General features: G+C 52.5%; 3 protein-coding genes across 4 annotated transcripts in view; all 3 read right to left on the bottom strand.

The window, feature by feature from the left end:
* Positions 1-352, bottom strand: part of LOC106894543 (fatty aldehyde dehydrogenase-like) — a 9,017-nt gene extending 8,665 nt beyond the window's left edge. For both annotated transcript variants that reach the window (XR_001413281.1, XM_014953254.1), the window contains exon 1: positions 98-352. The gene's annotated coding sequence lies outside the window, so the exon portion shown is untranslated. The remainder of the gene's footprint in view (positions 1-97) is intronic.
* Positions 1-1,717, bottom strand: part of LOC106894546 (fatty aldehyde dehydrogenase-like) — an 18,534-nt gene extending 16,817 nt beyond the window's left edge. The window contains exon 1 of the mRNA XM_014953258.1: positions 1,394-1,717. The gene's annotated coding sequence lies outside the window, so the exon portion shown is untranslated. The remainder of the gene's footprint in view (positions 1-1,393) is intronic.
* A 2,224-nt stretch (positions 1,718-3,941) lies between these two features.
* On the bottom strand, positions 3,942-10,783 carry LOC106894544 (fatty aldehyde dehydrogenase-like). Its single transcript, XM_014953255.1, has 11 exons — positions 10,671-10,783; positions 9,875-10,048; positions 9,247-9,478; positions 9,055-9,140; positions 8,391-8,599; positions 8,146-8,263; positions 7,869-8,010; positions 7,522-7,688; positions 6,910-7,009; positions 5,992-6,227; positions 3,942-4,591 (listed from the first exon to the last, which is right to left on the bottom strand). The coding sequence occupies exons 2-10, from the start codon at positions 10,034-10,036 to the stop codon at positions 6,040-6,042; spliced, it is 1,404 nt and encodes a 467-aa protein (XP_014808741.1). The 5' UTR covers positions 10,037-10,048; positions 10,671-10,783; the 3' UTR covers positions 3,942-4,591; positions 5,992-6,039.
* Between the last annotated feature and the right edge of the window lie 83 nt (positions 10,784-10,866).

Below are 10,866 nucleotides of genomic sequence, written 5' to 3' on the forward strand. Positions count from 1 at the left end.
CGGGGACCGGGGGGCTCGGGAAGAGGAGGGAGAGGAAAGAGAGAAAGAGCAGAGCGGGGCGAAGAAGGCGAGGGGGGGGGGGGAGCGCGGCCGGTACCGTGATTCCCGCCGTCGGGAATGGCGCCTTCTCCTCCTCCCCCGCCGCCGGCTGGAAGGGGCTGCCGGTCCCGCCGTGGGTTCCCCCCGGGAGCTGCCCTGGGTCTGGCGGAGCCCGGTCGGGTTGTGAAACGGTGGCAGAGAGCCGCGGCGGGTGACAGCTCGGGGAGGGAGGGGGGAACAAAGTCCCGGCTCGGGGCTCCTTATCGGAGGAGGGCAAATGCCACCGGGAGCTCGGCCCCTCGGTTTTAACCCTGGCACGAACTCACCGGACGCCTCGTCTTTTGGCCGGCAAAAAGGGGACGGCGGTGCCCGACCGGCAGCCTCTGAGAGACGAGAGACTGGGAAAACTGGGCAGCAAGTGCCAAAAACGCAGGTGGTGTTTCGTAGGAGGCAACGCAAGCGCTGGGAAGAGCCGGGCCAGGACAGTGGAATTAACCTTGATAGAGCCCTGGTGTGGGAAAGAAGCCAAAAAAAGCAGGGAAAGGAGCTGAGACAAGGCTGGGCTCATTCCTGTTAAAAATAGGCCTGCCCCAACTTGTTCTAAGAAATGCAAAGGGGATTATTTGAAAATCACTCCTGTTTGTGACCTTACAACAGCCGTACGTGTATTGCTAATGCTCCTCAGCCTAAAGGATGCCCATCTAAAGCCCTGCCCATCACACACCTCTGTCATACACAGGGCCGGCAGCCAAGTGCTCGTGCCCAGGAGATAAGGAGCACACTTCCCCCCCCCTTTTATGACATTTCCCCAGACCAGCATGGCTTTGGGAGGTTGCGCTCTTCTGAACTCTGTTGGCTTTGGTGACAACTCCCGGGCTGCGGCTGAGCCAACGTGAACATTTCACAAGTTATTGCACAAATCTCGGCAGTGAACAGTCTGCCGTGCAAAAGAACGGCTAGAGGAGCTGCCAATACTTGTGGGCAGGTGGCAACCTGTGAGAGAAAAACAGGCTGGGCTTGACAGAGCCCTTGCACTGCTGTATGGGGAAAAGAACCCTGTTTGCATTCAAGGAGAAGTGGGGATTTTCCTGGCAGGAGCATCACTTGATGCAAACACACTGTCCTTGATCCTGTTCGCATCACTCCGGCAGGCTGGAGCTCCATGCAGGCACCCCACTGTCTGAAGGTCCAAGGAAATCAGATAAGGAGTTAATGCTACGGCAATCAAGAGTAAAAATCTTTGAGCTGTCAGGGTGGAGCACTGCATTGTGCCTGGGGGAACGGTGCTGCAGTGCATCCTCCGCAGGCAGCGCCCACCGAGGGATGTCTGCAGAAGCAGGGAAATGTTACTCACCTGCATTTTCCAGAGCTGCCATTCTCCAGAGCCTGTAGAATTCTCACCCTTTCGCCCAAGGGTGCTGCTTGTGCTTGGCGTCACACGCGGGAGGCAAACGTCCCAGTTCATCCCAGTGGCCAGCTGGCTGGTACTGGGCCAGGCTTTCGCAGAAACCTGGTCTTAAGATTCCTGGGTATTTGCAGAAATGAGACAGCAGCAGTGTGCTGCATCCTGGGAAACGGTCCCTTTCGGTCCTCGTCAGGGACATCTTTTAGCCAATTATGGACAGGAGACAAGGCTGAAGGCGTTTCAAGCATCGCAAAATATCACTTGAGTCTCCCTGGAGTGGCTGGGCGAGACACGTGGATTTCAGGGAAACGTGGGATCTGGAGTGAGATGGAAGAATACCCCCACCGGCGCCCGGTGAAACGCATGGTCTGCGGCACGCTCCCCACGCCCAGGAGCTGACAGGATTTTCTATTTTTATTCAGTCACTAAGAAACAATGAAGGGAACTATTTATGGGGAAAGTAACTGAACTCCAGAGGAACTGGGAGGCAAGCAGTGCTAGAGCTGCTCTAATCTCCAGGGCCAGACTTAGAGCAGCAAGAAACGCTTTATCGAGAAGCTGAGCTTGAGACTCCCCTCTGCCCCCCGTTCCCCGCAGCCCCTTGCAGTCCATAGTGAGGCACCAGTGGGCCAGGCCCCTGCCCCGCTGTTCTTTGCCCTGCTCACAAAAGCATCCATCCCACAGAGCCTGCGGAAGGAGGACTTTGGTTTAGAAGATAAGCTGTGCAGTGTTTGGTTTCAAGAGTCCACCAAATAGAACAGCTGATTAATAAATGTTTCTTTAGCTCACACACCACGCTCACAGAACCTACACGTTTTTAGCCAGGTCTGCTTAGTCTTGAGCTCTAAGTGTTAGAAAAGTCACACAATCCAGCCAGCGGCACAAGATACAGATGGGCAGATACAGAAGCCCAAACAGCACTCAATCAGAAAAGCGGGTACAGAAGATTAACAACAGGGAGAGGTTTTGAAAAACCTACAAGAAGAAATGCAGCTCAGTTCATTTATGGCATCACTTGTTCTGAAAGCTGTGGCCGATCTCACATTTGCAAGAACAAGATACTGCATAGCACAGAGCCCTGGTCTGTGGGCTGCATTGTAGACATAGCTGGGGCCATGGAAAATGTGCAAGGGACACAAAGAGACAATGAAAGTGATTGGCACAAAGACTGCAACAAGACTCAACAGCACCACTGGCATTTAGTTTGCTTTCAGCTCAAGAGGAGGGGGGAGCCTGCCACATACAAAAGCCTATTGAAAAGGTGTTTGTCCCAAGCAGCAGTGCCAAGACTTAGTTAGACCGGGCTCCAGATGACTTAAAGACCTTAGGAGAGAGGTTACTGAGCTCTTACTTCTCTCATCTGCAGAAAGGAGGAGCTGTGTGGCTCGGGGTAGATGTAGGCCTCGTCCCGCATCGTCAGTAGGTTCTTCTTCACAGGCCGCGGGGCTGCCCAGGATGGCAGCTTGTCCATGGTCAGGGCCAGCTCCCCCAGCACGCCAAGGATCTTGTGGCCATAGGCATTGGGCCCACTCTGCAATGACAGAGAGCTTGGGGAGGGCATGGCAAAGGCTTCCACCTCCCACACCCACCATGGCAGCCTGGGGAGGCAGGGCAAAGTCATCCAGGACCATGGAGGACATTAGGAAAAGCCATCAGCAGGGCAAAAACAGTCCTTGGCCTTCCCACTTCTGGGTTGACTGCCATCCATGCATGGCTCACAGGAGAAACCCCCCAAGCCAGACCTTGTGCAGATCCACCTTGATGGCTGCCAGGATCTGCCTGCAGTTCCTGTTTAGCCAGTGGAGGCACCAAGGTTCCCTTGCAACTGTTGAAATCTGCCCTTCCCTGCTGCCACCACAGCTGTGTGGTGCAGCCCCGATCCTCACCAAGAAAGCAGATGACTCATTAAATAATAAAAAGAAGAAAAAAAAAGGAAGTTACCTTCAGAGCAGCTTCTCTCTCCACCAGTCTCCCGCAGCAAGTGCAAGCTGGCACAAGCCCTTCCCCTGACACAGCAGAGAACGGGCAGGATTCCCCAGGAGACTGCAGGGACTTACCACGCTCAGTTTATTATTGAAATTCTCAGTGTTTATTTAGTACTTGCAAAATATATCATTAAAAAGGTTTAGGCACAAGGATTTTCACCAGACATGAAGAAATCCCATCTATTGCACAGTAAATATAATTTTCTACTCTAGAGTGAGTAATTAAAAAGTATTATTAAATTCAAATTTACCTTGTTTAAACATTAATATTTCTAAGGTCCTTTCACATTAAATTTCTCCAGCATCCTCTTCCCAAGCTAGAACAAGCCCCATATGATCTCCCAGTGCAAGATTATAGCAGACCCAAGAAGCAAAAACGCAAAGGAGTACACACTCTTTTCAGTAATTGTTTTCTCTCGGAGGAGTCGGACCAGGAACGGGTTTGTACTGGTTTTGGCTGGGAGAGAACGGGCAGGATTCCCCAGGAGACTGCAGGGACTTACCACGCTCAGTTTATTATTGAAATTCTCAGTGTTTATTTAGTACTTGCAAAATATATCATTAAAAAGGTTTAGGCACAAGGATTTTCACCAGACATGAAGAAATCCCATCTATTGCACAGTAAATATAATTTTCTACTCTAGAGTGAGTAATTAAAAAGTATTATTAAATTCAAATTTACCTTGTTTAAACATTAATATTTCTAAGGCCCTTTCACATTAAATTTCTCCAGCATCCTCTTCCCAAGCTAGAACAAGCCCCATATGATCTCCCAGTGCAAGATTATAGCAGACCCAAGAAGCAAAAACGCAAAGGAGTACACACTCTTTTCAGTAATTGTTTTCTCTCGGAGGAGTCGGACCAGGAACGGGTTTGTACTGGTTTTGGCTGGGAATGGAGTTAATTTTAATCACAGGTGCTAAGTTTCTTCATAGCAGGATGGTGCAGTGCTTTGGATTTGTGAGCAGAACAGTGTCGGTGACACACTGGGGTTTAGTTGTGCCAAACAGCGCTCGCACGGCGTCAAGGTCTCTGTTTGTCACTGCCCCGCCAGCGCGTAGGCTGGGGGCAAGAAGCAGGGAGGGGACACGGCTGGGAGAGGTGACCCCAGCTAACCACAGGGATATTCCAGACCATATGACGTTGTCCTCAGGGATAAAACCTGGGAGGAAAGAAGAGGAAGGTGAGGAGACATTGGGAGTTACGGCATCTGTCTTCCCAAGTCACTGCTACATGTGATGGAGCCCTGCCTTCCTGGGGATGGCTGAACATCTGCCTGCCGAGGGGAAGTAGTGAATTCATTCCTTAATTTGCTACCTTGCATGCCCAAATTTCACTTTACCAATCCAACTTTATCTCAACCTACAAGTTTTTTCTTTCACCCTCCTGATTTTCTTCCTCTTCCCACTGCGGGGAGTGAGTGAGTGGCTGCGCAGGGCTTGGGCACCCACCTGGGCAGACCCACCACAGGGTACTCTGCGATTCCCTCTTCTCTAAACAGGCCTGAAACTTCTTTTGTATGAACACAACATACCCTTATCAGCAAAACACAGGCGGTGCAGGTATCACCTTAGTCATTTTCTAACTGCCAAATAATTCTTACAGGCACACGATGAAACCCAGAGTCCCCAAAAAATGGAGTCAGCCTGCACCTCCTGACCAGCTGTGGATGATTCTGGCTCATAACAATCCACAAATATTTCACCCCCTTCAGCCAGCACCAGCAGGCTTCTGCCTCCTGCAGAGACGGGAGGACATCCCACCCTTCCACACTACCCAGCCGGAATGAGGGGAGGATATGAACACAACATACCCTTATCAGCAAAACACAGGCGGTGCAGGTATCACCTTAGTCATTTTCTAACTGCCAAATAATTCTTACAGGCACACGATGAAACCCAGAGTCCCCAAAAAATGGAGTCAGCCTGCACCTCCTGACCAGCTGTGGATGATTCTGGCTCATAACAATCCACAAATATTTCACCCCCTTCAGCCAGCACCAGCAGGCTTCTGCCTCCTGCAGAGACGGGAGGACATCCCACCCTTCCACACTACCCAGCCGGAATGAGGGGAGGAAATGGAAATAATTGAACTACAGGTTCAACTGCAACTGGCCGAGGAACAAGAGCTCGCTCTAGCCCTTGGCATTAGGACACAGATTCCCTTCCCCAGGGCCCTGAGGTGCAAAACTGCAGCCAGCTGGACAAAGCTGTGGAGCAGCTCACAACTGCTGCTGAAGGAAGCCCATGAATCAAAATCTCTCTAGAGACCTGTCCAAAAAGTACCGATCTCTGCCTCTGGAGGGAGCTTCTCATGGGTGTCACCCACCAAGGCACAGCAACAAATAACAGAGCAGCTTAGGAAACTCCTCTGAGGACATTTCTATTCTAGATAGCACTTGCAAGAGCGAGAAGCACATCTTGAAAATTTCTCTTGTAAGTCTCAAGACAGAAAAAAATAGCCCAGGCTCTAAGAAAGGACTGCAGTTGCAAAGAAGGAACTTGCAGAAGATGAGAGGAATTGCACGTGCACTCATGTAGAAGGCAAAGAGCCAAAGCTCACCTTTATCACCACAGCTGCCACAATCCCCAGCAGGGCCAAGATGGCCAGTCACACACGGCCCTTCCTAGACCGCTTCAGGATGAAGAACTTGGCCCAATCCAACTTCTTCTGGCTGCCAGGTGGGTACCGGAGTTTGTGCATACTCTCCATCTTCAGGTCCTTGATCAAGCAGGCGCGGCGGTGGGAGAAGGTCTCAAAGCTGTGCTTGCCGTGGTAGGCGCCCATCCCGCTGTTACCTGAGGGACACAACCCACACAGGTCACACCACAGGCTGAGCCAGTCAATCCTCTGGCTGCTGGAGGCCACCAGCAGGACAAACTGCAGTTTAAAAGCACAGCTTCTCCTCCTTCAGAGAAGACAATTGTTCCTTCCTCTCTGCAGCACTTCTCTGTCTCTAAGATGTCCCTCTGAACTCCAACCCTCTTCTTCCCCATCCCATTTTCACTACATACTTCATTGTGTCTCTGTATGTGCTGTGTGAAGGGTTTCCTGAGGAACCCTGGAGGATCCACCTCCATTGTCCGATTCCAGGAGAGCACGTGCTGTTCACTGCAGCAGAACACTGCGGGTTCAGTCAGCTTGTGAGCACTCTAACACCCAAACCCTCTTCTGCAAAGCTCCTGTAGGCTGTTCCATAACCTGTTCCAAGTCTCTACAAACTGCAGTCCTACCCTTTCTCCTGCAATTACTTCTGATCACAGCTGATGTTTTTACTTCAACTTTCATGTCAGTCTGCACTAAATGCTTCAGTCTTCCCCCTTTCCTAATGTACTCCCCAAATTTGTTACTGAGATCTGTTGTACAGAGACCCTTTGGCTGTAAGAGGCACAGGGGCAACTGGACATAGAACAACTGCTGTTGTTCCCTGGGTCACACCGTGCATCGAGTCACAACACTTACGGAGCTCCAGTAACTTACCCACACCACCAAAGGGCAAGGTTGAGAGCAAGAAATGCATGATGACATCATTTCCAGTAACACCCCCACTGGAGGTCTGAGAGATTACTCTTTTGATTAACTGACAAAAAAAAAAAAAAAAAACAAACAGAACATTATAAAGGCCCAGAAGAGACCAGACCATGTAACTGAGACAGATGGCGAGGGGAGCTACGAGCCAACAGGCCGTCGTATAATTTCCTCTGGCTGGTAACTCCAATGAGCCCTCTCCATGCAGCATTAACTTGGAGAAAGTGGAAAAGTTGAGAGGAAGGATGTGAAAGTTGGAAATCTGGGAGCTTGCCTCCTAATAAATTAAAAGTAACTAAATTAATCATGAAAGACTTCAAGGCACTGCAGAGGAAATTCAGCCCTTTATCCTTCTATTTCACAAAGTCATGCAAATGCAAAGCAGGAGACTGCGAGGATACAGCAGCTCTGGGGACACTCGTGGTCCCCTGAGAGACAAACACTGCGATTCAAAAGCAAAGAGGAACCAACACAGACCCTGTGGGGACACGTGCCTGGGACTGGCCACATTCAGCATCAAACTGCAAACAGTCCCCTCTGCAGGAGAGTACAGCCCAGACCCACCTTCTTGTTGTTTGAGAAGACATAGAGGGCAAGGGGCTTCTCACGACGGTTGATGAACTCAATGGCTTCATCCACGTTCTTCACGGGCAGAATGGGGAGCACTGGCCCAAAGATTTCCTCCTCCATCACCTTTGACTCCGGAGAAACGTCGGTGAGGATAGTCGGTGCTGAGGCAAACAGGAGGGCAAGAGACAGCGTGAGCAGCACAGAAGACATGGTCCATCACAGGACCTCATCCTGGGCACCGCTTGCATTCAACACACACCAAGGGAGCCACAGACACAAGCACAGCCCCCAAAAGGCACACACCACCACCACCTCCCCTCCCCAACAGTTGCCAGAAGCACCTATGAAGCAGGAGGCCTCATCAGTCTGTCCTCCGTAAGCGATATTCTGCCCTTCCAGCAGGCCCATGATCCTCTTGAAGTGACGCTTGTTGATGATCCTTTCGTAATCTGGAGATGACTTCACGTCTTCCCCATAGAATTCCTGCCAAAGAGCACAGCACAGCCAAAGCCCTCAACACACCTTCACAACAGCCACAGCTCCAGGGCTGCTGCCACAGAACTCAGACCTGGGCTGCAACGGGGACAACTCCCACAGCACGAGGAACTCCACACTCACCTGCAGAGTTGCCTTGATGTTCTCCACCACTTTGCTCTGGATGGACGGGTCACAGAGGATGTAGTCTGGGGCGATGCAGGTTTGCCCACAGTTCATGTACTTCCCCCATGTTATCCTCCTGCAGGAGAAAGGGAGATGGTTTCTCCACAGTCAATCCCTTCCAGACCCCACCACCCAGTCAATCATGCCTGAGTGACCCCACAGTCCAGGGACAATGGCCAACTGAGAGCTTGCCACAGCCTGACCTGCAGGCGATGGCCAGGTCACAGTCCTTGTCGATGTAGCAGGGGCTCTTCCCACCCAGCTCCAGGGTGACGGGCGTCAGGTGCTTGGCAGCTGCTGCCATCACGATTTTGCCCACTGCGGAGTTGCCGGTGTAGAGGATGTGATCAAACCTCTGGGTCAGCAGCTCTGTTGTCTCGGGTACTCCTCCAGTGACCACGGGGTACAGCTCCTGCAGGGCAAACAAGAGCCTTACAATCACTTTGGTTGAAAGCAAATCTATCAAGGCAACAGCTCTGCATGGGCAGACTCACTTATGAGCTATGTTAGGATCTGGACAAAGGATGGCAGTTACAGAGACAAGTTCTGCTCCTTCCCCTGAAATGAAGTTTCACCTGCCGTACTGTGCCACATGAACTAAAGGAAATGGAAGTTGAGGCCAGGACTGAGTCAGGCTGTGGACCTACTCTCACATACTAAGACCAAGAGCACATATAACTGCCAGGCTCTCCTGAGGGCTGTCAAAGTGTCTCTGCACTCTAAGAGCAATTCAACCATTTCTATATATCCTGCTTAAGCTCCTTTGGAGAGAGTGGACAACTGATCTGACTCTAATTTCAGGTACCACTCAAAAGCAAGACAGATATCTCCTCGAGACAATTACGCCAGGCATGGGGCCACACTCACCTGGTCAAGGTACTGGGGGAGGAGATCAGCCATCAGCTGAGCCATGTTCTCGCTGATCTCTGATGGCTTCACCACCACGGCATTGCCTACAACACAAATGCTGCATGGACACTGACACCTTCGCTCCTCTCCTGCCTCCTGCAGCATCCGCCCAAGGCCCCAGGAAGGACAGGGGCTGTGGTGGGTCCCCACCTGCTGCGATGGCCCCAATCAAAGGCTGCATGACCAGGACAAAGGGGTAGTTCCAGGCCCCGATGATCAGCACCACCCCCAGCGGCTCGGGGTAGATGTAGGCCTCGTCCCGCATCGTCAGTAGGTTCTTCTTCACAGGCCGTGGGGCTGCCCAGGATGGCAGCTTGTCCATGGTCAGGGCTAGCTCCCCCAGCACGCCCATGATCTCCTGGCTGAATGCACTGTGCTCACTCTGGAATGAGAGAGAGCTTGGGGAGGGGATGGCAAATCATCCAGGGAAGCAAGGTAAATTCTGCTGCCTTAAAGTGTCTGCCAGGGCAGTTACTGGTGGTGATGCCCCAAAGGATCCCTGAGAAAAGATGGCCAAGCCTGGATGCATAGGGCTCAGTGTGCAGCAGAAGCCAAAACCTGATAGGCAGGACCTGCTTTTGCTGCCCTGACTCAAACTAGCTCCTTCTTAGGAACGGTGGCAGCAAACCTTGGCAAGCTACAGTGAGAGGCGGGACCAAGGGAGGCATCAGCTCAAGCCACCTGGCAGGGGAAAAGGCAGCCCTTGGCCTTCCCACTGTCCCTTCGGGGTTGACCACCGTCCATGCATGGCTCATAGGAAAAACCCCCCAACCCAGACCTTGTGCAGATCCGCCTTGAGGGCTGCCAGGATCTCCTTCTCCTTCTCCTGCACCATCCGCTCCAGGGCCTTCAGCTGCTGCAGCCGGAACTCCAGTGAGCGGCAACGGCCCGAGTTGAAGGCGGCTCTCGCCCGCCCAACGACCTGCTGCATCTTCTCCATGGCTGCTCAGCACTGCAGGGAGAGAGCAGCAGGACCCAGCTCACTGCGGGGCCTCCCTCCTTCCAGATGGAAGGTGACTGTTCATAGGATCATGGAATCGTTTAGGTTGGAAAAGACCTTTGGGACCATCAAGTCCAAACATCTACCCTACTCTACAAAGTTCTCCCCTACACCATATCCCCCAACACAGCTAAACGGCTCCTAAACTCACCCAAGGAGAGTGACTCAACCACCTCCCTGGGCAGCCTATTCCAATGCCTGACTACTCTTTCCGTGAAAAACTCTTGTCTAATGTTCAGTTTAAACCAACCCTGTTGTAGCCTGAAGCCATTCCCTCTTGTTTGATCACTAATTGCCTGGGAGAAGAGACCCGCAGACCTTGGGCACCTCTCAAGCCACCAGCTGCCATCCCACCCCCCCGGCCGGAGAGCTGACAGCCGCTACCCTTCGGTCCTAATTCTACCGTAACTTCCCGAAATCTTAAGCAATTTGTTATTTAAAAAAAGCCTTAAAAGAAGCACCGGGCGCAAAGACCGGCCCAACAGCAGCGGAGACCCGGAGACCCGCAGGGGACGGAAGGGCAGGGGCGAGGGGGGCAGCTTTTCCCCGCAAGCCCGGCACCGAGACCACCTACCAAGACCACGGCGACCTCCGAGGAACCCCGGCGACCTCCGAGGAACCGCGGCGACCTCCGAGGAACCGCGGCGACCGGGCTGAGGTGGCCGCCTCCCCGATCGCGGGCCTCCCCCCGCCCGCCCCAGCCGCTCCCGCCTTCCGCTCGCGTAACGGCACCGCATCTCCGCCCCACCCCCCCCCACACCCCCCCAGAT

This window comes from Calidris pugnax, unplaced genomic scaffold (assembly GCF_001431845.1).
Source record: "Calidris pugnax isolate Ruff unplaced genomic scaffold, ASM143184v1 scaffold133, whole genome shotgun sequence".
NCBI lineage: Eukaryota > Metazoa > Chordata > Aves > Charadriiformes > Scolopacidae > Calidris > Calidris pugnax.

Coding starts and splice junctions, on each gene's coding strand:
- LOC106894544 (XM_014953255.1), bottom strand. CDS start 10,036: ATGGAGAAGATGCAGCAGGTCGTTGGGCGGGCGAGAGCCGCCTTCAAC. Junction 9,141..9,246: donor GATTGGGGCCATCGCAGCAG/GTGGGGACCCAC, acceptor TTTGTGTTGTAG/GCAATGCCGTGGTGGTGAAG. Junction 8,264..8,390: donor GACCTGGCCATCGCCTGCAG/GTCAGGCTGTGG, acceptor TTTCTCCTGCAG/GAGGATAACATGGGGGAAGT.